Genomic DNA, 27524 nt, shown 5'->3' with positions numbered 1-27524 from the left:
TGAGGATTAAATGAATTAGTCCATTTAGAGAGCCTGCTCCATGGCTCTTAATTACAATCAGACATTCCTTATAAAAGTAGAGGTCTGTGTGTGGGGGGGGGTATGTCCAGAACAGCCCAGAGGCCAAGTCTCATGTTTACCGGAGTCCTCACATTCAGACTTTTATCCTTAAATCCCAACTGTTAGCTATCTGCATGCGTGTGTGTGTGTGTGTGTGTGTTGAACCCAGCTACATCCCAGCTCTTTTTTTGGAAACAGGGTCTCACTAGGTTAATGAGTCTCACTACTTGCTGAGGCTGTCCTTGAACCCGCGATGCTACTGTCCCAGCTCCCAGTCCCAGCTCCCAAGTACTGGAATTACAAGCGTGCTCCATCAGGCCCGGCTTAGCTTTGTGCATTTGATGTAATCTCAGCACTGGCCAAGCTGGTGCGCAAGGAGCTGGAGCACTATCTTTATCTTTTTGTTTTTGTTTTGTTTTTTGGTACTGAGGATGGAACCCAGAGATATTTTACCTCCAAGCTATACCCCAACCCTATTTTTTATTCTTTATTCTGAGACAGGGTCTCACTGAGTTGCAAGGAGACTCACTAAATAGCTGAGGCTGGCCACGAACTGAGAGCCTCCTGTCTCAGCCTCCCAAATGCTGGGCTTACAAACGCGCGCCCCCACTACCGGCTCTCTCTTTATTTATTTATTTTTTTTATTGATTTATTTTTTAACTGTGCGAGTTCTGGAAAAGGACCAATTGGCGTCTGTGGACGGAGGGCCCTTCGCGGCCCTGGCCCCGCCCCTCGGCCACGCCCTCCCAGCTCCGCGGCTCGCCCGCTGGAAGGCTGCTGGGGCGCGGGCGCCACCCGATGGCTCAGCAGATTGAAGCACCCTTTTTGGCCCCTGGGTGTGAACAGATCCAGGCTGCGCAGGTGCAGGAGACACCCCCTGGCGGGAGACCCCCTCCAGTGTCCTCCAGCGATAATGACTTCTCTCCATGTCCTCCCACCTGCTTTGTGCTAATGCCAGACACGAGTTTGTAGTGCCCAGTTAGCAGCTGGGGATCATAAAATTCAGAAGGGAAGAAGGCTTGCTCAAAGTTCAGTAGGCACGCTGGGGCGGGTGCTGGGTACTCTCCTGGTTTATTAGCATTCCCTAACACGTGGTAGTGAAATTGGTAGTGAAATTGGTGAAATATTTGCTTAGGTCCAACCAGGGCATCTGGAGTGATTCCTGAACTTTCCGGGTCTTAGTTTAGGTTTTACTGCAGGCCCCAGCAGTCAGCATGGGGGACCTTTGGAGGAAGGCAACACCTCGGCTGTTTTTAGGAGGCTGGGCGGCAGAGTAAGGAGTTAAAATTGTTGACACAGTGGTAACTGAAATGCCATTTGCTGTGTGCGTGCCCGGGCTGCAAGGGTTAGGAGGCTGGGTCCACAGAGAGGCAGCCACAGAGAGGGAGTCGTTTTCCACTGGACACAGGAGCAGGTGCCAGGCCCTTCTCAGAGCAGCCCTGGACAAGTTCATTCATCACGGCCTCCGGTGCCGGTGCCCATTCACTCCACCACCCATTCATTGATTAAGTCATTCACCTACACAGTGAGTCACATGTTCATTCACGTGTTCGGGGCTTGCTCAAAGAGATCCCGGGAGGACTGAGATCCGGGCCCTACTCCCAAGAAGCACAGAGACTCATTGGCCAAGGAAGGCCATGCGGGGACAAATCCTGGCAGCCCAGGAGCATCCACCATCAACAGGCAGGGAGGCATTTCTTTGCCAGCGATGAGGCTCAGTAAACTTAAAACAGGGCGATGCTATCACCCGATGGCAGAGCTGGAGGCTCAGTCCTCGTAATGGCTCAGTAAACTTAAAACAGGGCGATGCTATCACCCGATGGCAGAGCTGGAGGCTCAGTCCTCGTAATGGCTCAGTGCGGTTGGCGACTCTCTTGCCTCCAACCCATCCCCGAACACACGCACAGGGCACGGAGAAAATGTCCAGGTTTACAAGTATTACCTCGTGTCATCTGTTTGAAAGCCTTCTTTTTTTTTTTTTTGTGGTGGTGGTACTGGAAGTGGAACCCAGAGGCTTTCTACCTGGGCTATACTCCCAGACCTATTTTTATATTTTATTTGGAAACAGGGTCTCATTAAGTTGCTGAGAGCCTCACTCAGTAGCCGAGGCTGGCTTCGAACCTGCGCGATCCTCCTGTCTCAGCCTCCCAAGCGAGGGGATTACAAGCGTGTGCCACCACGCCTGGCTGTTTGAAAGCCTTCTGGATTGTCTTTTTTTTTTTTCTTCTGATACTGGGGATAGAACCCAGGGGCATTCTGCCTCTGAGCTACACACCTCAGCCCCATTTTTTATCCTTTATTTTTGAAACAGGGTCTCACTGAGTTGCAAAGGGCCTCACTGAGTAGCTGAGGCTGGCCGCTCGAACTGCAGTCCTGCTGTCTCAGCCTCCCGAATGCTGGGGATTACAACGTGTGCCACCACGCCCAGCTACCTGGATTGTCTTTTACAGGTGAGGACACAGGCTGTGAGATGGAAGCAGAGGATGAACATGGTCTGCGTTAGATGCTCACTCTGCTTCTTGTTTGCCATCTGGATGATGAGATCCAGAGCTGGGGAGGGGCTCAGTGGTAGAGTGCTTGCCTCGTGGGTACTAGGTCTAGGTTCCATCCCCAGCACATCCAAGGAGACTGAGAGTCACATTTGCTAACCTGGGAAGAGGTCTATTAAGCTAGGTAAAAAGAAACTACAGAATAATAGGAACAGTATGACTCTATTTTGTTTATAGAAAGGCATCATTAAAATGCAATGATTACCTCTAATTAGCAGGATTATGGGTGACTTTAACTTTCCTTTTTTAACTTTATACTGGTTTCTGATTTTCCTCCAGTGGGCTTATGAATACGTACTATCTGTGTAATTAAAGCTATATTTTAAGGGATGGGGCTATAGCTTAGTAGTGAAGTGCTTGTCTAGCATGAATGAGGTGCTGGATCCCATCCCCAGCATGACACATAAATAAATATATAAATAAAAGCACCTGTTAAGGGTTTAAAAAATTTTTAGAAGGTTTTTCCTGCTACTGTTCAATTTGAGTTTTCTGCATTTGTGTGTGTGTGTGTGTGTGTGTGTGTGTGTGTGTGTGTGTGGTACCGGGGATGGAACCCAGGGGCATTCTACCTCTGAGCAACACCCCCAGCCCTATTTTTTAATTCTTTATTTTTGAAATACTGCCTCACTGAGTTGCAAAGGGCCTCATTAAGTAGCTGAGGCTGGCCTTGAACCACGATCCTCCAGTCTCAGCCTCCCAAGCACTGGGATTACAAGCGTGCCCCACCATGCCTGGCTCCATAGGTTGTTTTAAAGGAAAGGAAAAAAAAAAAAAAAAACCCCAAAGCTCCTCCTGTTCTGATCCCTCCTCCCCCATTTCCAGTTTTCTCACAACTCAGAGGCTATCAGGGCTGAGGCAGGACCACACAATTCTTCCAAACCCTGGACTCAGGCAGACCTGGGCTGGAATTCCACCTGTGCCACCTGCTAGCTGTGTGACCAGGACAAGTACTAAGCGTCTCTGTTCCTTCCTAAAAAGGAGATAGCGTGCACCTCTGAGAAAGGGCAGGCCTGACGAGCAGTGGCTCCGAGCCTGGCATGCGGAGAATGCGTTCATACCACTGAGGGTCAGAATAAAATGCATGACCTCATCACCACAGAGCTGGCAAGAAGCAAGTGCCGGGAGGGCAGGGGCTCCCTGGTGAAGGCTCTCCAGCCACGCCGCCCCTTGCAGTTCTCAACTATCCTGGTCTGTCAGCTGCAGCAACTGATGAGTCTTCTGAAATTAAGAACTAGTTCCTCTCTCTCTCTCTCTCTCTCTCTCTCTCTCTCTCTCGGTTTAGCCTAGTTTTGGGGGCTGGGGCTGGAACCCACAGTCTCCAGCATGAAGCGCACACTACACCCCTGAGCTCCACCTCCAGCCCAATACCCAGTTTCTTAAGAAGGGATCCCCACCTCCAGCGGCCTGCTGCACTGTCTCTGGCATGAAGAATAATTATGCTTGATATATAGTAATGAAGACTAACCACAGCTGCGTTTATGAGCCTCACTGCTACACCCACTTCTTTCCAAACGTCACCTCCATCACCCCAAGCCCAGGCAGTGTGGTTTCATTCCTGATCTCGCCTCATGCCCAGCTCTCTACCAATGCCTCATCAGAAGAGGCCATTTCTGCCCCAGCCCCCAACTCCCAGCCCATGACACCCCGATGGTTTTTTTTTTATCCCTTATTTAGCCTTTCCTTCTTCCTTCCTTCCTTTCTTCCTTCCTTCTTTCCTTCCTTCCTTCCTTCTTTCCTTCTTGTGGTATTGGGGATGGATCCCAGGAACATTCTACCTCTGAGCTACACCCCCAGCCCTATTTTTTATTTTGTTTTGAAACAGGGTCTGAGTTGCAAAGGGCCTCACTAAGTATCTGAGGCTGGCCGCAAACCATGATCCTCCTGTCTCAGCCTCCCAAATGCTGGGATTACAAGCAAGCACCACCACACCTGGCTTATTCTTTTTATTTTTTTATATATTTTTTTAATTTTTGGTGGTACTGGAGGTGGAACCCAGAGGCTTTCTACCTCCGGCCTATACTCCCAGACCTTTTTTATATTTTATTTGGAAATAGGGTCTCACTAAGTTGCTGAGAGCCTCACTAAGTAGCTGAGGCTGGCTTCGAACCTGCGCGATCCTCCTGTCTCAGCCTCCCAAGCGCGGGGATTACAAGCGTGAGCCACCACGCCCGGCTTTATTTTTTTATATTTTAAAAATTAATTAATTATTATTTTTTGGTGGTAGTGGGGATAGAACCATTCTACTTCCAGGCTACACTCCCAGACCTATTTTTATATTTTTTATTGAAATATAAATCAGCAGAGGCTGGCTTCGAACCTGCGCGATCCTCCTGTCTCTGCCTCCCAAGCGTGGGAATTACAAGTGTGCACCACCACACCCGGCCTTTTTATTTTTTTATTTTTATTTATTATTAAAATTTTTTTTTTTTAATTTGGAAACAGTGTCTCTTAAGCCAGTGAGGCTGGCTTCGAACCTACACAATCCTCCTGTCTCTGCCTCCCAAGCACGGGGATTACGGGGATTACAAGCCCGGCTTATCTTTTTTTAAAATATGATCTCACTAAATTGCAAAGGGTCTCACTAAGTTGCCAAGGACGTCCTTGAATCTGTACTCCTCTTGTCTCAGCCGCTCAAGTACTGAGATTACAGGCATGTGCCACCACACCCAGCAACAATGGCCATTTTTGATGATCTACTGTGGAGCAAAAATGCATTTTCCTACAAACACAGACTCTCTTAGATGTAATTTCCTTGCATGTATTATACATGTAAGTCCTTTCCATGGCAGCCCTGTGCGGAAGTTTTTATAACTATCTCCAATTTTACCCAAGGAAACCGAGGCACTGAGAGAATAAGGCTCTGGAATGAGACCACACACCTAGAAACTAGCAGATTCAGGAACATTCTGCAGGAATCCAACAGAGGAACAGCTTAACCCAAGGGGTCTCTTTGTAGTACTAGGATTGAACACTGTGGTGCTCTACTACTGAGATGTACTCCCAGGCCTTTCCACTTGTTATTTTGAAACAGGGTCTTGCTAAATTGCCAAGGGCCTAAGTTGCTGATGCTGGCCTTAAACTTGTGATCCTCCTGTCTCAGCCTCCTAAGTACTGGAATTACAGGCATGTACCACCAGGCCTGGTGGGCAGGGCCCTGGCTTTCCTTTCCGATGGTCTGCACAGGTCTTTTTCCCTCTTGTGCCGTTTTACTGTTTTGCAGCAGAATGCCCAATATAGAACGTAATTATAAGTATTCAGCTGTGCAAGAGAGGAGCTAGCAGGCTGGGGTGTAGCTCGGTGGATGGAGTGCTGGTCTAGCATGTGAGAGGCCTGTACACATCCCCAACACTGTAAAAATAATGAATGAATAAAAACAAATAAACTAATTAAAAGAGGCATTAGTTAGCCGAGCGTGGTGACACACGCTTGTAATCCCAGCATTTGGGAGGCTGAATCTGGAGGATTGTGGTTAGAGGACAGCCTCAGCTACTTCGTGAGACCGTCCACAACTCAGTGAGACCCTGTTTCAAAATAAAGAAAAAAAATAGGGCTGGGGGTGTAGCTCAGAGGTAGAATGCTCCTGGGTTCAATTCCCAGCACCAAAAAACAAACAAACCAAACAAACAAATCAAATGAGAGAACAAATTCCTTTTTTTGATAATACTTAAATACAACTTGGATCTGACAACTGTCTAGACCAGGTGTTTGGTGGAGTAGAGCTGCCTCGCCTATGGACCCTCAACGGTATCCTGGGCCTCTTCTCCCCATCAATCCATACGTGGAATCAGTACCAGTGGCCACACATATACACAAGGAACTTCTTCTCTAGAGCCATGTCTGTAGAGCCTTTTCTCTACAGATACAATCTAGCTAGGGCAAAGATGGCTGGAATTTCTCCACGATCAATGGTCTAAAACCATTAAGTTATTTTATGTGATTCTCTTGGTTCTCAACACATCTTCCTTTCAACATTTTCAGTTTCTAGAATTAAACTCTCTTCTGACTCTCATTCCAGCCTCCCAGCTGCCCAGACACAGCCAAGGAGAAAGAACCACACACACAGCAACATTTCCGAAAATCAGCCTTTTTAATAATCTATTAGGACCCAATGCGTGGGGAAAGAACATTTTTTTCCCCTTGAGATTTTGTTTATAAGAATAACAGGTCAGAGGTGTCTCTTCCATAGGAAACTGACATCCCCTAAGTCCTACAGAGTTTTTTTTATTTTTTCAATGAATAAAAGTGGGATTGTGACTTATGTGCATGCCACACATGTACCGTCCCACCCCACCCTGTCCCACCCTTCTTGGGCGCACCATGGCACCGCGAGCTCACACACCAAAAGGACTCCTTTCTGTAACTGGGGAATGGAATGTTAAAAGAGAGAGAGAGAAAAAAAATCCATCCAAGTGGCTACGGAGACCAGAAATAACCAAAGGCAGTTTACACGCACGCACGACATCAGCCGACTTGTACGCAAATAGGGGAGGCTTTGCTAATTGGAATCCAAAGCCCCAAATTACAAACGGTAGAGTCTTGAGCTAGCCATATGGATAATTTTAAAAATCCTTCTATTGGAAACTCATTACAAAAGTATGCAAACAATCTCCGTGTAAATGAAAAGCAGGCAGCGGGCTCTCTCTGGGACATGAGGGCATAGCTCAAATTCTCTGGGTAGAATTCATGCCTGAACTGTTGTCCCTCCCTTTCAAAAGAAAAAGGAAAGGAGAAGGGGCTGAGCAGGGTAGGAACCCAGGGGCTGGGAACATGTTGGTGTGTGGTCAGTGGGTGGAGGGCTCGATGGCAGGTGGGCCACAACTGTGCTGGGAGCCCGGAGTGGGGAAGTCTATAGAGAGGAGAGGTGCTGCTCTGCTCTGCTCCCCCCAGGTAGGACCTAGGGACCGTGGTGCCATCTGGGAGAAGCACCCAGGGAGGGTTACAGGGAAGGATGCTTCCCGTCTGTGTATAATAGCACAAATCGTGTCTATCTGGTTCTCCAAAGATGACGCCCCAGTCTCATGCCCCCTACCCTCTACCGCTGCAGACCCCGTTGGAGTGGTGGGGGGCCTTGGCAGTGGGAACCAGCCGCTCCACCAAGAACTGCCGTTGTCACACAGCCCAGAGGCCGAGGCACGTTGGTGGGAGGTTCAGAGGAACAAGGACAGGGGAAGGAGGGGACTTTGCCACAATCGCTGCTAGGCAATTAGGCCTCTGCCGCTTAGAAAAACAGGACGGGGTGAGGATAAGGGACAAGAGGCCCGGGCTCTAGGTTGGACAGGGAGGGACGGGGAGAAATGAGTTCCAGCTACAGCGCCAAAGCTCAGGGGCGCACCTGGGTTGAAGACGTGGGGTTGGGTGTAGGAGGGAAGACTTCTGGGCAGCCTGCTCCCAAAGCTGAGAGCCCAGGCCGGCTGCCCAGGGTCACCAAGGATTAGCGTGTCCAAATGGAGGAGGCTGCTCGATTGTCAAAGCCCTGATGACAGCTCTTTGCTGGGGATCCTGGGCTGTTCCCTCAGAGGCAAGGGAATACAGCTTTCCCAGGAGGGGTCCCCAGCGTCCCCAGAGAACCCCTCCTCTGCTCAATTCTGGTTTTGGCGCTCCCCTGGGGAAGGAACACTACAACATCAGGCAGTGTCATTTATCTGAAACTTAAAAGTGGGGAAAAGAGGTAGCTGGGAAACCCTGTGCCGCCCCTTCTCTTCCCACCCCACTCCCGCGCATACTGCCGGCTGCAGCCAGATCCTGGGGTGGAGAGAGGGCACTGGAGGCAGGGCTGGCGTCTCCCCAGGGCCCGGTCAGTGCATTTTCCCCAGCTGGATCTTCTTCCAGGCCTCCGAGGCGGTGAAGATGCACGAGTCCAGAATGCCCGCCACGGTGAAGGTCCCGCCAATGATGGCACAGATCTGAAAGAGGGTGGGAGGGTCAGGGGTCAGTCCTGGGGAAGCAGCCAGAACCCTCCCGTATCACAGGACCACGACCTCTGCACGTGCAGACACGCTGCCCCAAGATGCCGAACATCCTTCCACATGGTCACCACCAGAGACCAGAAGTCCTCAGGCTTAAAGAAAACCCACTTGTTGAACGTTGAATGTAATAATAATAAATGCATTCATCACCAGCCTTGTCTCCTTTACTTCCCATAGGAACCTTCTTAATGAGGAAGGAGATGATCAGACCCATTGCCTGTTGAGGAAACCAGGGCTCAGCCAGGTCACTTCCCAGCACTGGCGAAGTGGCAGAGGTGCTATTGGAACTGAGGTGTGTCTGGACCTGGGAACCTGGGGTCTTAACCTGCATGATAAGCTTACTGGCTAGTTTTCATTCCATTTTCAGAGGAGGAGATGGAGTCTGGAAGCTGCCCCATTGGCCCACAGTCAGGCAGGAGCCTATGCTCCTAACGTGATGCCCCTTCTTCTTAGGCACAGAAAGCACCCTCCCATCAAATCAGATCCCAAGTCTGTGACTTAAGGTGGTCTGACTGTACTGTGAGAGCATGCCCACACCACCAGCCTCTTTTCCACTTCCAGTGGAGGGTGCATTCCATTCCATGAGATGTTCCAATGTTTCCTCATAAAAGTACGATGATTTTTCCCAACTATAGGTTTAAGGTAGGCTGGTTCAAACTGTGGTGTTGGGTAAGTCAGGAGTATTAAATGTAGTTTTGACTTGATATATTTTCAACTTAAGATGGTTTTTCACTGGGATGTGACCCCATCACAAGCCGAGGAGCATCTGTACTAACTTTGCACTGAGGTTGAAATTTCATCTGCAACCTAATCAAACTGTTGCTATGTTGTGGTGTGTGTGTCTGGGGTGGGAGGATGCATGTGTGTGCTGGGATCAAACCAGGGACTCATGCATGATAAACACATATTCCAAATCTATGCCCCCAGGTAAAAATTTAGAAGCCTAAAAACTGCTTTTTCATGACTTGAAAGAATCAGAATGTAGACACTGAAAGGCAAAAGCAGCTCACAGAGGATCGCAAGGTAATATTTTACAGTATCGCGTACTGAACTCAGGGCTTTACTCTTGGAAGCAAAGTGCTCTACCACTGAGCTACATCCCAAGCCTTAATTTTGAGATACGGTCTCCCTGAGTTGCCAAGGCTAGCCTTGAACTTGTAATCCCTCTGTCTCAGCCCCCTTAGGAGCCCTGGCTTACAAGAAAACCTTAAATGTCTTTTCTCCTTACACACCCACTTTATGCCATTCAGAAATACCAACACCACCCTCTATATGCAGCAGGAACATTACAGCTGTTGTTAAGAATTCTAGCTGTTGTCCACTGTTATCCTGGGGCCCTGAGAGGGAGCTCATTTGTCCAAGGTCACGCAGTGTATGTGGCAGGGCCACGTCTGTCTGCCTCCAGAGCTCCCACTCTTTCCCCTGGGGCCACATTTAAGGGCGCTTAAATGACCACAGGACCCAGAAGAAGGCAATGGCTGGAACTACTGACTGGCAACCCCTACAGGGCTCCAGGAGATGGCAGCGCCTTAATAGATCTATGGATGCCAAGGGGTGGGAGGCTGGAGACAGCAAAGGCCAGATTGAACTGGTATTTATTTTTTAAATGATATTTCCATGAGATGAGCTAAGCAGAGGCTTGCAAGGCCCCAGACAGAGCAGGTTTGTGTGGAAGGGTCGTAAGTGGAGCAGCTGCCATTCCAGCAATAGCAGCCCAAGAAAGCGGAGCGGCCCAGGGGAGTGGAGAGGACCAGGATGCTGGGGGATTATGATGAAGTGTTTTTAAGTGGGCAAGGCCCCTCCCCAGCAGCCCGGAGCATGACGCAGAGGTGCTTTTCAGGGAAGATGACGGCAGGGGAGCGGGTTTATTTCGGTAGAGAGGATTAGATGATGGGAGATTTTATACCACAAAATGCTTTTAGAGCTTGGATCAGAGGCTAGGAAAATATGACTTAAGTGCAGGGAGAAAAAAAAACTGCATATACACAAGCCCATGCACACAAACACATCTGTATTCATCTGCCACGGTGTAGAACCTGAGAGCCTCTGAGTCACCTACCCCTGGCACCGGGTCTGAGCCCTTCTTTCATCGGGCTGTCCCAGGGCAGAGAAGACAGCACATACAAGAAAACATAGCCTGTGGGGAAACTGAGGCCCTGGGATCAGGCAAGCTGTTAAGCAACCAGTCAGTCACAGAATGAGTTACTGTCAGCCCTAAGGTTCTGGGGGACCCTGCAGCTAGCTCCCCTGTGCATCTCCTGATGTCCTTCATCTCGGCCATTTGCCCCATCGTCCTGTACCTATTGGCTCTGAGTGACCCAGGAGGAGTGTGTAGGGAACCCTGGTATGTTCCAGGGTGTCCTGCGAAGCTGAGAGGGCTCTAGAGGCCTGTCCCGTGGCCCCGGATTTCATTACTGCATCCTTTGCTTCTCCAAGACCCCGCGGGGCCTGAAACCATGGATAATAACTACACATAGAACTCTGTCTATACTGTGTTCTTTCTATACCTGTGAGCAAATTCAACTTCTTTATTTCTTTCCTTTTTCCTTCCTTCCTTCCTTCCTTTCTGGCACTGGGGATCAAACCCAGGGGCATTCAACCTCTGAGCTACACCCCCAGCCCTATTTTAAAATTTTTATTTTGAAACAGGGTCTTGCTAGGTTGATGAGTTTCACTACTTGCTGGGGCTGTCCTCGAACCTGCGATCCTCCAGTCTCAGCCTCCCAAGTATTGGGATTATAGGTGTGGGCTACCATGCCTGTAATCCTGGTAATCCCTGTCATTTATAAATTAGGCACAGAAAGAAACTGGCAATAACTAATGATATAATAGAACAATTCTAACAATATACCCTAAGTTATTTAAATACTCACAAACTGTTATGGATATTTTCTCTATAATATTTTTGAACTGTGGCTGACTGAAACTATGGAAAGTGAAACTGTGGATGAGTGGAGATAGAAGTTTTCATCTTTTACCCCCTCAGGGCCCTCGGCACATTCATGTCCACAGCAGTGACAGGCACTAGGTGCAGTCAGGTCATGAAGACTGGGCTTGGGGCGGGGGCTCATGGGACACAGAGCTCCCTGTACTTGACATGGGGGAGGACTTGGGAAACCCCAGCACCAGGGCACAACCGCCCCTGGGCTCGTAAGTGGTTGGTCGTGGCTGGCTCTCTTCCCGAGGTCGCTGTGAGGCACCTGCTACACTTTTAGGCAGATCGACACTGGAGGTGGCAGGATGATGGGCCCCGTCACACACAGGTGCCTGGGATGATGTGGGAGAAAAGGAACCGAGCGGGCATGAATCTGAGGCTGGAGGCATGCACGAAAGGCTGTCAAGAGAGGACTGGAGAGAGGATAGGACCAAGAGGCACACGAATGAAAAACACCTACCAAGCCAGGCATGGTGGTGCACGCTTGTAATCCCAGCATTCGGGAGATGGAGACCGGAGGATCATGGTTCGCGGACAGCCTCGGCTACTTAGTGAGGCCCTTCGCAACACTGTGAGACTGTTTCAAAAATAAAAAAAGACTAAAAAAAACAGGGCTGGAGGTATAGCTTGGAGGTAGAATGCCCCTGGGTTCCATCCCCAGTACTGCAAGAAAGAAAGAAAGAAAGAAAGAGAGAAAGAAAGAAAGAGCAAGGCAAGGCAAAGCACCTGCCACACTTAGTTCCATCACGGGCAGCTCTTGAGGCTGCAGAAGAGCTTCTGGGGGTGCAGAAGGTCGGGCAGGGAGGCGGGAGCTGGGGAGTCCACTGGGGCCTGCTGGATGTGGCAGAACCAAGGACTCAGCCTTTGGGGCTCTCTGTGGAAGAGCCTTTCCAGGCCCCAGATTCTTCATCTTCAAAACTGAAAAACCACTACTTCCTTGCTGACTGTCATTCTGCAGAAAATGCCACCGGAGCCCCAGGCACTTGGCAGGCGCTCAGTAAATGACACCCAAACTCAGCTTTCAGTCAGCCAGCCAGCTTCAACCTCACTGCTAAGACTCGGCATTTTCCAGATCTCCCCGAGACCCACTTTAACCAGAAAAATAAGTAAAATATCACTTATTTCCCAGAGGCCCGAGGGTCTGTTTCCATTTTCTTCCTGGCACTTTAAGCAGTGGACAGGCATTTCACAGAAGGACAGGGCAGCAAGGTTGCAGCTGCCTGCCCAATGGTCTTTTGGAATGAGGCGGCAGCCCATCCACGCGTGGGTCCCAAGGCCCTCCCAGGGCATCTCCTTCAGTGAGTGCAGATGAGTGCAGCTCTGGTGAAGCACACCCCGCGGCCACAGCCCTGTGGCCAGAGGTGGTTCTGGTCCTGCTGCCGGCCAGGGGGCTCCCACACCTCAGCCATGTCAGTGCTCGGTCAAGCTCTCCTTTTCCTGAATGCCCGAGGGAGAGGGGAGAGCAGAGGTCACGGCTGGACGCACAGTAGGTCCTCCAGAGGAATTCATTGAGTAAGCAAAGGAGATGTGAGTGTGTGACAAAGAACCACGGAGGAACGACTGGACCCGTTTGAGAGCAAGAGGCAAATGCAAGAACCACCTGGTGTGGAAGGGGAGCGCCATGTCGGGGCCGGACAAGGGGACCACCTGCCATGGTTAGCAGGAGTCAGGGAACAGGGCCAACTCCCAGGTGGGCGAGGAGGGGGAGGCTCTGGACAGACGGACCCTTCCCCACCGATCTGGGTCACCTTCTAGATCCTAAGCCTGGGGTCCAAGGGGCGCCGCGATGCCTGGAGAGAGCCTGGTTTTGTCACTGGCAGGACTTGGCTTGGATCCTTCCCACCCATGAGCCTGTGGGCCTTCTCCACTCCCGTGCCTCGGTTTCCTTACTTTTAAAATCTGAATGACTTCTGCTCCCTTTTTAGGGTTTCTGGGGGCTGGGGGGAGAGGTGGGCGCTCCAATGCCTGCCCACCAGGCCCCCGGGCAGGGGACAAGCTGGGCTGGAGGCGCTCCCTGGGCATGAGGGAGCGGGGCCGCTGAGCCAGGGGCACTACAGCCAGAAATGAAAACAGGGACAATCCAATACCCAGGCCCCAGTGAGTCTGACAGAAGCACATTAGCTGGCTTTCATCAGAAGTCATCAATAATGCCCCTTTGTTCTTGCCCCGCCACTTCCGTTCTGCGGTTCTACCTCTTCCCGACCTTCCCCGTGACTAAGATGAAGTCAGCTTATCTAACTTTCCTTTTTATTTTTATTAAAAAAAAAAAACTTTCTTTTTTTTTTTTTGTAGTGCTGGGGAGGGAACCCAGGGCAAGCGCTAACCACTGAACTACACCCCCGCCTAATTTTAAAAGGTATGTGCGTTTCCTTCTGTTTTAATTACGACTCTCCACTCCTTATAATATGGAAGGATGTGTTCCAACCACACTGGCTGAAGAGCTGAATTCCTGTGTTTTTCCACCAGCACCAACACCTTCCCAGCCCCTCACCCCCTCCCTGGCCCAGCGCCCCCTCCTGGAGAGGCACCACACGGGGAGGGTAGTGGGGGGCAGTGCTGGCCCAGCCTTCCAGGCACAACCCCAGCTCTGGGGCCCAGCTGCGCAGCAGGTTAGGTGTCCGAGCCTCAGTTTCTCCCATCTGTGGATGGAGCCTGGGTTGGCACTGAGCTGGCAGCTGCCCTGCTGCCCGCGGAGCCCTGAGTGCTCAGGAACTGCTCACCCTCTTTCCTCATCGTCAGCGTGGCTTTCAGGACTTGCGGAAAAGGCACGGTCTGAGGAAATAAATAATGAATCTGAGCCCATCAGAGGCCGAGGCGGCAGACAGGCTGGAGCCGGGGATGAGAACACCCAAGTGGCGTGGCAGGCCGGGGCGGGCGGGGGCTGTCGCCAAGGGAAGACTCTGACTGGGCCCAGCAGAGCTCAGAGCTCAGACGGGGCGGGTGTGGTGGTCTCCAGCCAGCCTTTTCATCCTGCCAGAGCCCTTGCCCCTGGCCCAGGGGCCTGGGAAGCAGTGGGGGCCCTTGCTGCCAGTTTTATAATGCCTTCGGCTGCGAAATACCACCCACTGTGTTCTCTACCAAAATCCTGCCTTGGCTGAGCACCTACTGTGTGCTGGACTTGGATGGCCCATTCTTCTGCCTTTTTATTCGGTTCTTGCAACTACAAGAACCTTATTTCACAGATGAGGAGGCAGAGGCTGAGAAGGACTTGTCTGGGGCCACGCGGTTGCCAAAGCAGCAGAAGTCATCAGATCCAGACTGGAGCCTAGAGGGCCTGCCTTTCCTGTTACACTCCCTGGCCATACTCTCACACGAAGGTGCCCTGCGGTGCCCTTCTGCATGTGTGCAGCTTCTACATAGGATACTTGTTTTCCCAATTCTGTTAAAAAGAGGCCTGTGCTGGGCGTGGCGGCGCACGCTTGTAATCCCAGTACTTGGGAGACTGAGACAGGAAGATCACAGTTTGCAGCCAGACTCAGCTACTTAGTGAGGCCCTCCACAACTTAGTGAGACCCTGTTTTAAAATAAAGAATAAAAATAGGGCTGGGGGTGTAGCTTGGAGGTAGAATGCCCCTGGGTTCAATCCCCAGCACTAAAAAAAAAAAAAAGAAGAAGAAGAAGAAAGATAGTCTTATGTATCATATATCTTGAAACAAGGGATGCCTATTTACAGAGCTTATGAAGTCAGCTGAGCAGCTTTAAAACCCAGTTTCATTTGCGCGAAGAGTCTATTCTGTCTTACATTCCTTTTGTCCCTTAGAACTCACACCAGACAAGCAGTTGTTTCTTGTCTGTTTGTATGCACCACATCCAGGCCAGTCTCTTCTGCTAGATGCTGGGGAGACAGGTACATCACACCTGGAGGTCGTAACTGGACCTGGCGAGCCTGAAGTGCAATCTAAAGTTTAGGGGAGCCGGGTGGAGCATGCTTGTAATCCCAGCATTTGGGAGGCAGAGACCGGGGGATCGCGGTTTATAGACAGCCTCAGCTACAGCTACTTAGCGAGGACCTTCGCAACTCAGTGAGACCTTGTTTCAAAAAGTAAAAAGACTGGCTGGGTGTGGTGGCGCACGCTTGAAATCCCTGAGCTTGGGAGGCGGAGACAGGAGGATCGCTCAGGTTCGAAGCCAGCCGCACTGGTGTAAGAGACCCTGTTTCAAAAATATAAAATAGGCCGGGCGTGGTGGCGCACGCTTGTAATCCCCGCGCTTGGGAGGCAGAGACAGGAGGATCGCTGGTTCGGAGCCAGCCTCACTGGCTTAAGAGACCCTGTTTCCACATAAAGTTAAAAAATAGGTCTGGGAGTGTAGCCCGTGGGAGTGTAGCCCGGAGGTAGAAGGACTTCCAGGAACCAGGAACCCCAGTATGACCGCCCACCCAAAAAAAAGTAAAAAGACTAAAAAGTAGGGTCAAAAGTGTAGCTCAGAGGTAGAATACCCCTGGGTTCCATCCCCAGTACTGTAAAAAAAAAAAAAAAAAGTTTGTGGGGAGCCAGGTTGATGGCACACACTTGTAATCCCAGTACTTGGGAGGCTGAGACAGGCGAATCTCATGTTACAGGCCAACTTCAGCATTTTAGCGAGGCCCTCCGTAACTTGTGAGACACTGTTTCAAAATAAAAAATAAAATGGGGCCTGCCGGGCGTGGTGGCACACGCTTGTAATCCCCGCGCTTGGGAGGCAGAGACAGGAGGATCACGCAGGTTCGAAGCCAGCCGCGCTGGCGTAAGAGACCCTGTTTCAAAAATATAAAATAGGTCTGGGAGTGTAGCCCGGAGGTAGAAGGGCTTCCAGGAACCCCAGTACCACCAAAAAAAAAATAAAAATAAAAATAAATAAAAATAAATAAAAAAAAAAAAAAATAAATAAATAAAATGGGGCAGGAGGTATAACTCAGAGGTAGAATGCCTCTGAGTTCAATCCCCAATGCCCGGAGGGGGAAAAAAAGAGCTTTCTTTAGCTGGGTGTAGTGCCTGTAATCCCAGGACTCAAGAGGACAAGACTGGAGGATCTCAGGTTCAAGGTCAGCCTCAGTAACTTAGTGAGAACCTGTTTCAAAAAAAAAAAAAAAAAGGCTCAGAGGTAGACTGCCCCTGGGTTCTAGTATCCCCCCAAATGTTTTGGGGGATAATTTTACTGTTAAGAAAATTTGGTTGAGGGTACTGGAATGGACACTGGTGGGTGGGGTGCCTATAATAAGACCCCTCATTCCCCAGCCCCCAGGCCACTTCAGTGAAGGAGGCTACCGGTTCCAGGAGCATTCCTCGGGAATGTGTCATCTGCACTGGTACTTTTTGGTGGGCCACAACTGTCGCGGCCATACAGGCCCAATTGGGCACCTTATGACTTCTGGATCTTCCCTTTTAGATAAATAAGCCAGGCAAGGAAAGAGATCTGATACCTCCAAAGCCATCCAATCTGTCACCACGGCCCACTTGCAAGCAATCTCAGAAAAGGAGCTTCGGCAAGTGGCGGCGCAGGGGACAAATGTGCACGGGCAGGAGGGGCACTTGCAAGCTGTCAGATGTTCTTCTGGGAGTGGAGTTTTCTCCTAGCGCACAAAGTGTAGGTCTGTGTGAGTTGCCCAGAAAGAGGAGCTGCAGGCAGCCCGGTAGAGGTGCAGGAGGAGCTGTCTAGGCTGGGAATTAATAAGTCCGCTGAGCACTGGAAGACCCTGCAGGGCAGCCCCAAAGAAGGCAGGGGCTTGATACTTGGAGAAGCATCCACGCCTCATCCCGCCCACCCGCAGCTGCTCCCCAGCCCTGCCGCCGCCACCCGACGACAGCCTGCCTAAGCCCCTCTCCATCGGCAGTCCCTCTGAGGGCTATTTGCAGAGTCCCCCACTTGTAGCTCTAAGGCTTTGCACAAGAGTATTTGAGAGGGAGGTGTGGCAGGTGCCTCTGTGTCCCGGAGCCTTGCGTGCATGTTTGAGGGCCAGCATCATCCCGCATCTGCTGCCCCATGACAAGGGCCTTTGAAACTCTGCAGTGATGCCATCTGCTTGGGACAGCCAGCTGCTTCACTCAGCATTGACCCCATGGTTGCTACGGCAACCAAGATGGCAGCCCGGGGCTCCAGGAAGCCCATAGTGGCATGGCCCCCAGGCATGGGGCTTCATTGCCCATATTCAAGTAGAGGTAGACGGTGCTCATGTGGTGGACAGGCTGGTGGCCAAAGAGAGGGGGAGAAGAGTCATGCAGGTGTTTGGTCTCTGGTGTAGAAGAAAGACTCTCCCTGTGGATCCCTGGACCCGCCAGCCCTCAGGAGGTCAATGGCTCACCCTGGCCCAGTGTGGAGCTTGTCACCTGCTAGAGGACCCTGTGTGGCCTTCATCAGACATGCCGTATCAGGCACCTCTGCATGTACTCCTCCCTTTCCATGGCTCCTCTCTCAAGACCCACTGAAAGCATTCCAGACAGAGGCAGGTGGCCTGCTCCCTGCCACGGCTGTCCCTGTGCAGCACCACAGTCCTCTGGGCACACATCTCCTGCCACCCAGGGAATCACAGCAGGAAATTAAAGAGCCAGGGCCAGGTCCCTGCTCTTCAAGCATTATTAAAAGCATGAAGCCAGGTGCAGCAGCATGTGCCTGCAGTCCCAGACGCTCAGGAGGCCGAGATGGGAGGACTGTTTGATCCCAGGAGCTCAGGACCAGACTGGGGAACCCAGAAAGGCTGTCTCTTAAAAAAAAAAAAAAAAAGTGAACCAGGCATGGTGGCACATACTTATAATTCCAATACTTGAGAGGCTGAGACAGGAGGATGGCAGGTTTGCAGCCAGCCTCAGCTACTTAGTGAGGCCCTCTGCAACTTCGTGAGACCCTGTTTCAAAATAAAGAATAAAACACAGGGCTGGAGGTGTAGCTCAGAGGTAGAATGACACTGGGTTGAATCCCCAGTAACACACAAACACACACACACAGAGAACCAAATTATGAAAACATGTTTGAAGAGGTACAGAAGCATAGGGCCTTCCAATGCTGTATTTTTCTTTAGGCCTCAGTTTCCATATCTGTGAGGAGAAATAATCAGACTTTTTTTTCTACCTCAGCTGACTCCAGCTTACCCATCATCTCCTGAGCCTCCTGGCTGAAGCAAGGCACTGTGGCTCTCTTGTTCTGTAACTGAGGACATTTTGAGTGGAAGGCTGGGGAAATTGTATACTTGACAGAAAGAATCAGCACAAAGAAAACTAACAATGGCATGACACTGCCTAGAGAAAACTGGGCAAGGCAGAGTCAGTGATAGAAAAAGAAAGAAAGAGGCAGGAAGGAAAGAAAAAACCACTCCATGAGCTGCTGTGACTGGAAATAAGATGTGGGGGAAAAATGAGTTAAATCTTCACCATAAAATGCACACAGAAAAGGGTAAATGGCACTAAGAATAATTTCTACAAAAACAAAACAACTGCAGAAAATCATTGACATCTCATGGAACTCTATGGAGATTTGCCTCAGGAATTAAATGGACTTGGTGGCCTTCCTCCTGGGAAGTATTTCCTAGAGGAAATGTCATGGATCCCAGTGCATCTCTCCCATCCATGGGACCAACAACACTTGTGTTTGGCTGGAGCCCCGCAGGTTCCTTGGTCTCCAGAGAGAACAGCTGAGGCCGCCAGGTGGCAGGTGGGCAGCAGGTGCACAGGGCCACTCACCGTGGTGATGAATCTGTAGAGGGGCTGCCGGCGCTCCGTGTACTTGACCGTGATGGGGCTGAGGTCATAGCGGAACCAGATGGCTGGGATGATGCGGCCTGTGTGGCTGTAGGCAACATACTCCTGGGGCAGAGAGAGGAGAGATGTGAGAATCAGAGGCACAAACAGCCTCACCATGCAGGGCTGGAGGTAGGGAGGACAGCAGAGGGTCCTGTGTAGCCTGGGAGAAAGGCTTCCTCTCTCTCCCCACACTGCCCCTTCTCCCACACCCCTCTCCCCAGGTCCTCCACTCTACCATCAGCAGCTGGAGGGGCAGCGCGTGCACATGCATGTGTGTGTATGCATGTGCGTGCGTGTGTGTATGCGTGTGTGTGCGTGTGTGTTAGTTACTGGGGATTAAACCTAGGGGCATTCTGCCTCTGAACTATACCATCAGTCCTATATATTTTTTTTATTTTGAAACACGGTCTCACTGAGTTGCTGAGGCTGGCTACAAGCCTATGATCTCCTGTCTCAGTCTCCCAAGTACTGGGATTACAAGCATGCACCACCACACCTGGCTATTTGGCACATTTGACCCTTTCGGCTACTGGGGAATTGACCATGTGAACTGAAAGTAGCACCGGAATCAAAATATGGATCTGAAAGTGCAGATGTAAAAGAGTGATTGATTTTTTATTTTTTTTTTTTTTGGCTTAGTCTCGGTTAAAGCTTCTTTCCCCTTTTAACTTTTGAGCCATGCAAAATCCACTCATTTATTTAGCAGTGGTCCGCTAAGCACCTCTGCTGTGTTGGCTGTTGGGTTCCTGAGGGGAAGAAGCCTCTTTCCCCAGAGGAGGTCACAGCCAAGCAGCCTAGAGAAAGAGGCAGATATGAAAATATCCCCAGCACTCTAGAACTGAAACGCCTGAGGGCCCAGCCCTGCCTCAGGCCTCCTGAGGATGCGCATAGTAAAGACTGAAAGGGTACTCGAAGGTGAATTAACTGTGTCTTTGGATCGGTGTTCCCCTCGTTCAGGGCCTCAGTTTCCCCGTTTCAACTCTTAAGGCCCTGAGAGGATGACCTATAGAATCTCTCCAGTTCGAGTACTTCAGAGTGTTGAGTGCCTCTGGGCTAATCTCACTTGTGTACAACAAGTAGAGACCACTACTGGGGACCCCCAACCCCAAACACTGGGCCCGAGCATCTCAGGCCAATCCTAGGGATGGCACTGAGAGCTGACCTACCAGCCAATAGCTGCTCTTAGTCGTAAGGCAGGCTGGGGCCAAAGCCACAGAGTAGCTGAGGGCACTATACTGGCCCTGGGCCCTCGCCAAAGCCTTGGGAGGAAAGAGGCTGCAGCAGAGACCAGCCTTCTCTGGAGCCAAGGGACTGGTCACCACCGCAGAAGAGGGACAGAGAAAAAGAAAAAAAAAAAAAAAAAAAAAACAGCAAAAAGCCTTTGTAGGCTAAGCATTTTTTAAAATAGCGCCTCTTTTTTTTTTTTTTTCCTTTTTCTACCTCCAGGCTCTGCCCCCAGCCCTTTTTATTCTTTATTTTGAAACAGGGTCTCGCTAAGTTGCTGAGGCCAGCCTCGAACCTGCAATCCTGTCTCAGCTTCCTAGGCTGCATCACCACACCCAGCACTTTGTCTCATTTGACAGTAGTCTTAGGCAGTAGGTGCTACTTCTTCTTACAATGCATAAGCTGAGGCAGAGGGCTTAGATGGTGTGGCCCGGGTCACAGAGCTAGTGATGACTGGATGTGAATGGTGGTGTGGTCCGGCGCATGCACTCTTCCTAGGACCACATCTGTGTTCTCCCATCTGGTAGCTGCCATTGGCACTTGAGGGTCACAGTGAGACTCTGCTAAGCTTTGGATGTGTCCTCTAAAGTCATATGTTAGTGGTAGCTGAAGGTAGGAACTTTGGGAGGTGATTAGGATTAGATGAAGTCACAAGGGTGGGGCTGTGAACGTGGCTTCGGTAGCTTTAATCTGAGTCCACACTTACAAGCAGGAAGATGAGATATAGAAAGAGAGCCCTCATTCGGTGCTGAGCAGATACTAAAGCCATGCTCTTGAACGTTCCCGGCCTGAAGAACTGTTAGCCAAATCAGCTCCTGTTCTTTATCAATCATCTGCTCTCAGGTATTTTGTTATAGCAATAGAAAATGGACCAAGACAGGTGCTCCCCATGAAACAGTGAATACAAGCAAAAGGTCTTGCCTTGGAGAGTTACATTAGAACATTAGGCTAGAGTGGGTCAGATCAGAGGGACCCGAAGTCACCAACTAAGAGCAGCCCCAGGTGGGCAGACTCAACAGTCCCTCATCAAGAGGCCAGGCTCTGGGGCCCAAGGAGAACCCGGTTCTAATCCCCACCTGGCCACTGTATAGCTCTAGGACCACCTTGCAGTACCTTGGTGGTCAAATCTATAAAGTGGAAAATAATAATAGGCCCAGTATCAGAGCTGGCATGATAGTTATAGATGACAGAGGTAGAGAGTTAGCACATCTAGGAGGACACTGAATGACAGCTCCTCCTCCTCCCCCTCCTCCTCTTATTAGTTATTGTGCTAAGCAATGTACCACTTATAAAGGGTTCAGGCAGCCCTGCGTGAGGAGAAGGAGAAGATTCCTGGTGGTAAATGGAGAAACCCACCTATCAGGTGTAGTGTTGGCACTTCACCCACAGGCTTCAGGCATTCATATCCCTCTTGCAGGGCCACCTCCAAGAAGCCCGAGGCTGTCTTGGCTTAAAATCACTACCCATTGGGTCATCCCATTCCACTGACCCTGGCCACACTCTGCTTCCCACCAAGATCCCCTCACTTCTCCATGACTTTGAGCATTGGGGTCCTGGGCTATCCCTGTTGTCCAACCCCAGTTAATCGACAACCATCTTAGAGTGCATCACCAGCCTCATGATTTGGGGTGAAGTGCTTATGCCTCAAAAGCTGGGGCGTCTGTCACAGGTGGCCAACCAGGGACCAGGAACAGAAGAGATGTAGGACCTCAGAGGCATCTACAACTCCTGGGACCTTTCGGGGAGCTCCCCTACCTGCTCTTTTTTAACAGATAACACCCTATCTCTTGGTTAGATTTTTCTTCCCCGGACTCTGAAACCACCACAATCGCAAAGAGTGGGTCTTTCATTGCAACTCAGAGACTGGGCCTGGAAGGAGCACCCATCTCCCTCACCAGATGCAGAAATGGCTGGGCATAGCCGCCTGTCATGTCTGCCCTAAGCCAGCAGAGGGTGCAGCAGCACACGCGTCCAGCCCTGGCCCACGCGCACCTTGTTGGCCACCGTGTACTGGTAGGAGTACCGCTGCTTGCCGCTCTTGTCTTCGTACACCGTGGGCACAATCTTCAGGATGTAGTCATGGGAGGCCAGGGCTGTTGGAAGAACACAGCAAGATGAACCAGGGCACTGGTCCTGTCACTGTAACCCAACCCAGACCCTGGTGGCAAGGGCTCCTTCCCCATTGCCACCACCAAAGAGCCCCTGCACATCTTCCCTCTGGAGGCCAAGAACCGAGAGACGCCTCCTGCCGGGATCTTTATTCTTGGCACTGTACACAATATTAAAATTCTAGAAGCAACCCACATGCTGATCAATCAATAGGGCAACCATTTGAGAGTGGGTTTGGGGAGAGAGGATTGTCTCTGAGAGGTATTAGTAACGGGTTACAGACCAGGATGTGTCACATATTTGTGTGAATTGGGGAAAGGGGGAGGACTCTGGTGTGTGTGAATACACAGAATTATCTAGAAAGATCCCCAGGAAACTGAACAGCTTTCACCTCCAGGGGAGGAAGGTGGGATTTCAGGAAGATCCCATTTCATTGAGGGCACTGTTTGAGCAGTTTTAAAACAGTTCTCATTTTGCAAAGAAAAAGCCCATCAGGAAGAAAAACATCTATGAAGAACTAGTTGATTTCTTCCCCTTTTGTCAGTCTAGCAGATCAGGACTCCTCTGCCCCTACCCTGTGCATTCTCTGAACGTTCCTACCCCCGTCCCCCACCAGCCAGGACTGGGCAGGCTGCTGGGGGCAGGGACCTCGCCTGAGTCATCTCCCTGCACAGGGCCTGGTACGGACCGACCGGACAGAGGCATCTTCTCCCTGAGTGAATGAACGGATGCGGATGACTGGGCCATGCGTGAATGGAAGGCCGATGAGTCAGCTGCTGATAAGCATGAGATAACTGAACCCAATGCTGGGCTGATAGCTGGCTGATACCCAGCTGGCCTGATGCTGCCAGATCTCGGCTGCAAAAGGCCCAGACGCTCCCGGGCCTTCTGAGATGCTGAAGGAGAGTCAATGACCCACCCTCCACCATCTTCCAGAATTTCGGACTGGGGGCCAGACCCAGAACAACACAGGAATGCAGGCCTGGGGGTTCCAGCCCTGGCCCTGGCCCCAACTCAGCCCTGCTCCTGGGCTCATCTGTAAGAGGGGTGGGAACGAGGAGAATGTTCCAGGCTCTCCTTGCCTCTTCCTGACTCTACTGATTCTCTGTAAGGAAGGACAGGGCCTCCAGAACCAAGTTAACTCCTCAGAAAACCTGGGCGAAACCCTGCAGCCTCAAACTAAGTCCAGGAAACCCATACCCCAGTGTCACCCTGCAGTGGCTCTCAGAGGCCAGAACATCAGGACCTTTGAGGAGCCTGCGTCACGGGCCTCGTCATTTAAACCAGAGCCCCAGTCCAACCTTGACACATGGTGCCCAAATACCCTCTGCTCAGGGTTAAATGTGAAGAAAAGAACCACACCTGTGATGTTCTTGTAAAATCACCCTTTTATCCACCACCCAGAGAAAACCACGGTTCACATGCTCATTCATACATAACTGCCAGGTGTACTTTTGTGCATACATTCCTGCTTTCCTCGAATGGGATCATACTGTAACTCCCTATAAGAACAGCAAAAGCCAGGCTTGGGGGCGCACGCTTGTAATCCCAGTACTTGGGAGGCTGAGACAGGAGGATCTCAGGTTCGAAGACAGCCTCAGCAAGTTGGTGAGACTCTTATCAACCTAGCAAGACCCTGTTTCAAAATTTAAAAAAAAAAATAGGGCTGGGGGTATAGCTTGGAGGTAGAACACCCCTAGGTTCAATTCCTAGTACAAAAGAATAAAAATAAAAACAGAAGTGAACATCAAGACCATCTTTTCAAATCCACTGTGTGAAAACTCTTTAGGGAGTTTGTTTTGCTCCCCTCCATACCCCCAGAACTCACACAGTGCCTGGCACATAGTAGGTACTCAATGTGCTTTTGGGGCCTGGCACGTCCTAGTTAGCACCGCACACACTGAGGGCATAGCTGGCGTTCTCAACCATGTGGCTCTGCATTTGACTCTGGTAATCAATGACCCACTGAGCATTATTTTCCTACGTGTTTGTACACCCTTGATTATTTCCTTAGCTTACTCTCCTCTGAGTAGCATTGATGACTCAAAAGCAATGATCATTTTTAAGGCCTTTGATGCAGTTTTCCAAATGGCCCCTGAAGACACAGCACTAAATTATCCCACATGGATCCCAGCTTAGCTGACCATTCCTACAGACTGCTGGCTCCCAGCTGGAGTAGGCAGGTGCCCAGGCTCTCCCTCAGAAGGTCTTATTATGAAATAATTTAAACAGAAACACTAGGGAATGAGATGATAAATTCCCAGCCTCAGCAACTGTCAACACCTGGCCAATCCTGTTTTTGTCTCAACCTCACCAGTGGGATGAGGTTTAAATCTGCATTTTTTTTTTTTAATGCAGTGCTGGGGATTGAAACCAGGGCCTGGCACAATCTAGGCCAGTGCTCTATCAGTGAGCTGCACCTGGCCCTCTAATTTGCATATTCAAATAAGGTGTGTGTGTGTGTGTGTGTGTGTGTGTGTGTGTGTGTTTCAATTCCAATTACACCAATTGGGGTCAGTTATACCAACCAGTTCTAGAATACAAGATACAACTTCATATAAAAAAGTTTCATTCTAGATTTAGTCTTGAAGACCCTGTCCCAAAGATAAGCTGTCAACCACACAAAGAGAATGGTTAAAGCTCGCTGGGCATGCCAATGCTGCCCACGGCCTCTCCCCGCCTCTCAGATATGAGACTGAGGCTCAGAGTCACACGACTTTCCCAGATTCACAGCACTGGTAAATGGGGCAGCAGGACCCTGGAACCCAAGGCCCTTGTCATCACAACACACCGCCACCTGCGTTGCTCCTCCGTGGTGACTTCCAGGTGTACAGCGTGTCGTTCCTTATCACGGCTCATATACCTGCTAGTCACCTGGCCCGGGGTGGGTCCTGGGAACAAAGCAGTGGGTGGGGCAGGGTCCCCGAGTCCAGGGAGCCTGCATTCCAGCTAGAGTGACAGTCAAGAGCAAGAGATGACCGAGAGAGAGCAAGATCATTTCCTTGTGGTATGTGCTAGGAAGAAAAACAGGTTTGCTACCTGGAGCGAGGGCTGATTTAGATAGGGTGGCTGCATTTAAGCTGAGATTTGACTGACAAGCAGCAGTTCCCATGCGAATTGCTGGGTGCAAGGGGACCCGCAAGGGCAAAGGCCAGCAGGCACACTGACCTTGGGAGCTGAGGAATGAAAGCCAGCCCTTGCTCTGGCTGGTTGCCACTGGAGATGGCTTTGTCTTCAGCCCCAGAGCAGGTAGGACACTCCATATCCTACCTGGCTTAAGCCTCTTCCAACATCAAGAGGCAGAGGGGCCCCAGCTGCAATGTACGTGGTGCCCTTATACAAGAGCCCGGTGACTGTTTCTCTACCTGAAGTCCTGGGCCTCCATTAGAGCCAGGCATTTGCATTACAGCAAGGCACGATTCCTCCCAGAGGAAGCAAAGTCTAATACTACTGCAGGCAGCAGGACAGGTTACCCAGCCAGGGGGAAAGCAAGTAGGCAGGACAAGAGGGAACACCCCTCAGATAAAAGTCATGGCCGTCACAGGAAGAGCCTGGAATCACCGATGTCCTGATGGTTAAGACAGAGCCTTACCAAAGCCCAGCAGAGTGCCCCGTGGCACATGCCTCCCTCGATACCAACCAAACAGTATAGAAATCGTGGCTATGTCAGAAGGCTGAGTACACAGCTCGGAAGGTAAACTGTTCTTTATGCTCTGGAAAAATAAAACTGATGTCTGCCCATGGACAGAGACTTCACAGGAACACTAAGAAATGTCAAGTTCGATTTTATTTATTTTTTGGTGGTACTGGGGGTGGAACCCAGGGGTTTTTCTACCTCTGGGCTATACTCCCAGACCTATTTTATACTTTATTTGGAAACAGGGTCTCACTAGTGAGACAGGGAGAGCCTCACTAAGTAGCTGAGGCTGGCTTTGAACCTGTGTGATCCTCCTCTCTCAGCCTCCCAAGCACTGGGATTATAAGCGTGTGCCACCACGCCCGGCTGTCAAGCTTGATTTTCTGGGGGGCAGGCCATAGGGGGTTTTCTTTTGTTTGGATTCCTGACTGTGGGAGATATGTGCAGTTTTGGGAAAAAAGCATATAAATGGAAATGGTGAGCTTGGGTGAAGAAGTAAGAAAAGCCGAGGTCATCTGTCGGGTGGATCTGTTGATAGGCGGGTCTGCTGGAGTAGACCAGCCTCCTGGGCCCGTCGTGTGCACGCAGCACCCATGCAGGCGTGCGCGGAGCATGCACATGCTCCTCTGCTATGCCTGGAGGTGTGGCATTCTCTAGAAAGGGAGGGAAGGGTTCCAGCAGGAGGAGAGGGAAGGCTGGGAGGGTGTCAGATGGCTGCACCTGACCTGGCCACCTGCATGGCTCTTCTCACAGTGCTACCTGGGGCCAGGATGGATTCTGCTCTGCCTTCCCTTGCTGAGGTCACCTCCACTCGGAACAATGGGGCGGCATCAGTGACAACAATAAGGCCCGTAGCTGGCATTGGCCGAGTGCAGATGGTGTGCCATGAGCCTTCCCGGGGGGACAAGTCACCCCTCTTCCCTTGGGCATAAGCTGGGGATAGCTCCGCCATCCTTGCAGGCCAGGCCCTGGGATGGAGCCAGGATAGCTTCCCTGGCTCCAGACAGGGACTAGATGAGCGTCCCCGCCCGCTTTTCCCTGGGCAGGGGAGGGGCTGTTCTGGGCTGGGATACTCACGGTTGGAGGTGAGTCTGTCTGCTCCCCCCAGGGCGTTGAAAGCTCCATGGACATTCTGGACCTATGGAGAAGTACAACAGGGATGGCCCCTTGGAGGTACCACCCACACGCCCAGCCCCAGCCATGCAGGACTGGCTAGGTGCCACCCGGTCCAGGGATCTTACTCAGGTGTAAAAAGGATGCAGCTGGGTTCATCCCAGAGAGAAGCTGTGGGGAGCAAGAGACAGCCGGGCTGGTGTCCAGCAGGCAGTAGCT

The 27524-nt window shown here is 50.9% G+C and overlaps 1 protein-coding gene across 1 annotated transcript in view; it reads right to left on the bottom strand.

The window, feature by feature from the left end:
* Positions 1 to 8404: 8404 nt before the first annotated feature.
* The window catches only part of ERGIC1 (endoplasmic reticulum-golgi intermediate compartment 1), a gene marked incomplete at both ends in the record, with an annotated part of 52208 nt that continues 33088 nt past the window's right edge, over positions 8405 to 27524 (bottom strand). Inside the window, 4 exons of the mRNA XM_080698636.1 lie at positions 8405 to 8512; positions 19163 to 19285; positions 22439 to 22539; positions 27270 to 27330. Of these exons, the coding sequence (XP_080554762.1) occupies positions 8405 to 8512; positions 19163 to 19285; positions 22439 to 22539; positions 27270 to 27330 (393 nt within the window). The remainder of the gene's footprint in view (positions 8513 to 19162; positions 19286 to 22438; positions 22540 to 27269; positions 27331 to 27524) is intronic.

This window comes from Muscardinus avellanarius (assembly GCF_963383645.1).
Source record: "Muscardinus avellanarius genome assembly, chromosome: 7".
Lineage (NCBI taxonomy): Eukaryota > Metazoa > Chordata > Mammalia > Rodentia > Gliridae > Muscardinus > Muscardinus avellanarius.
This window is presented reverse-complemented; position numbering and strand designations above follow the sequence as displayed.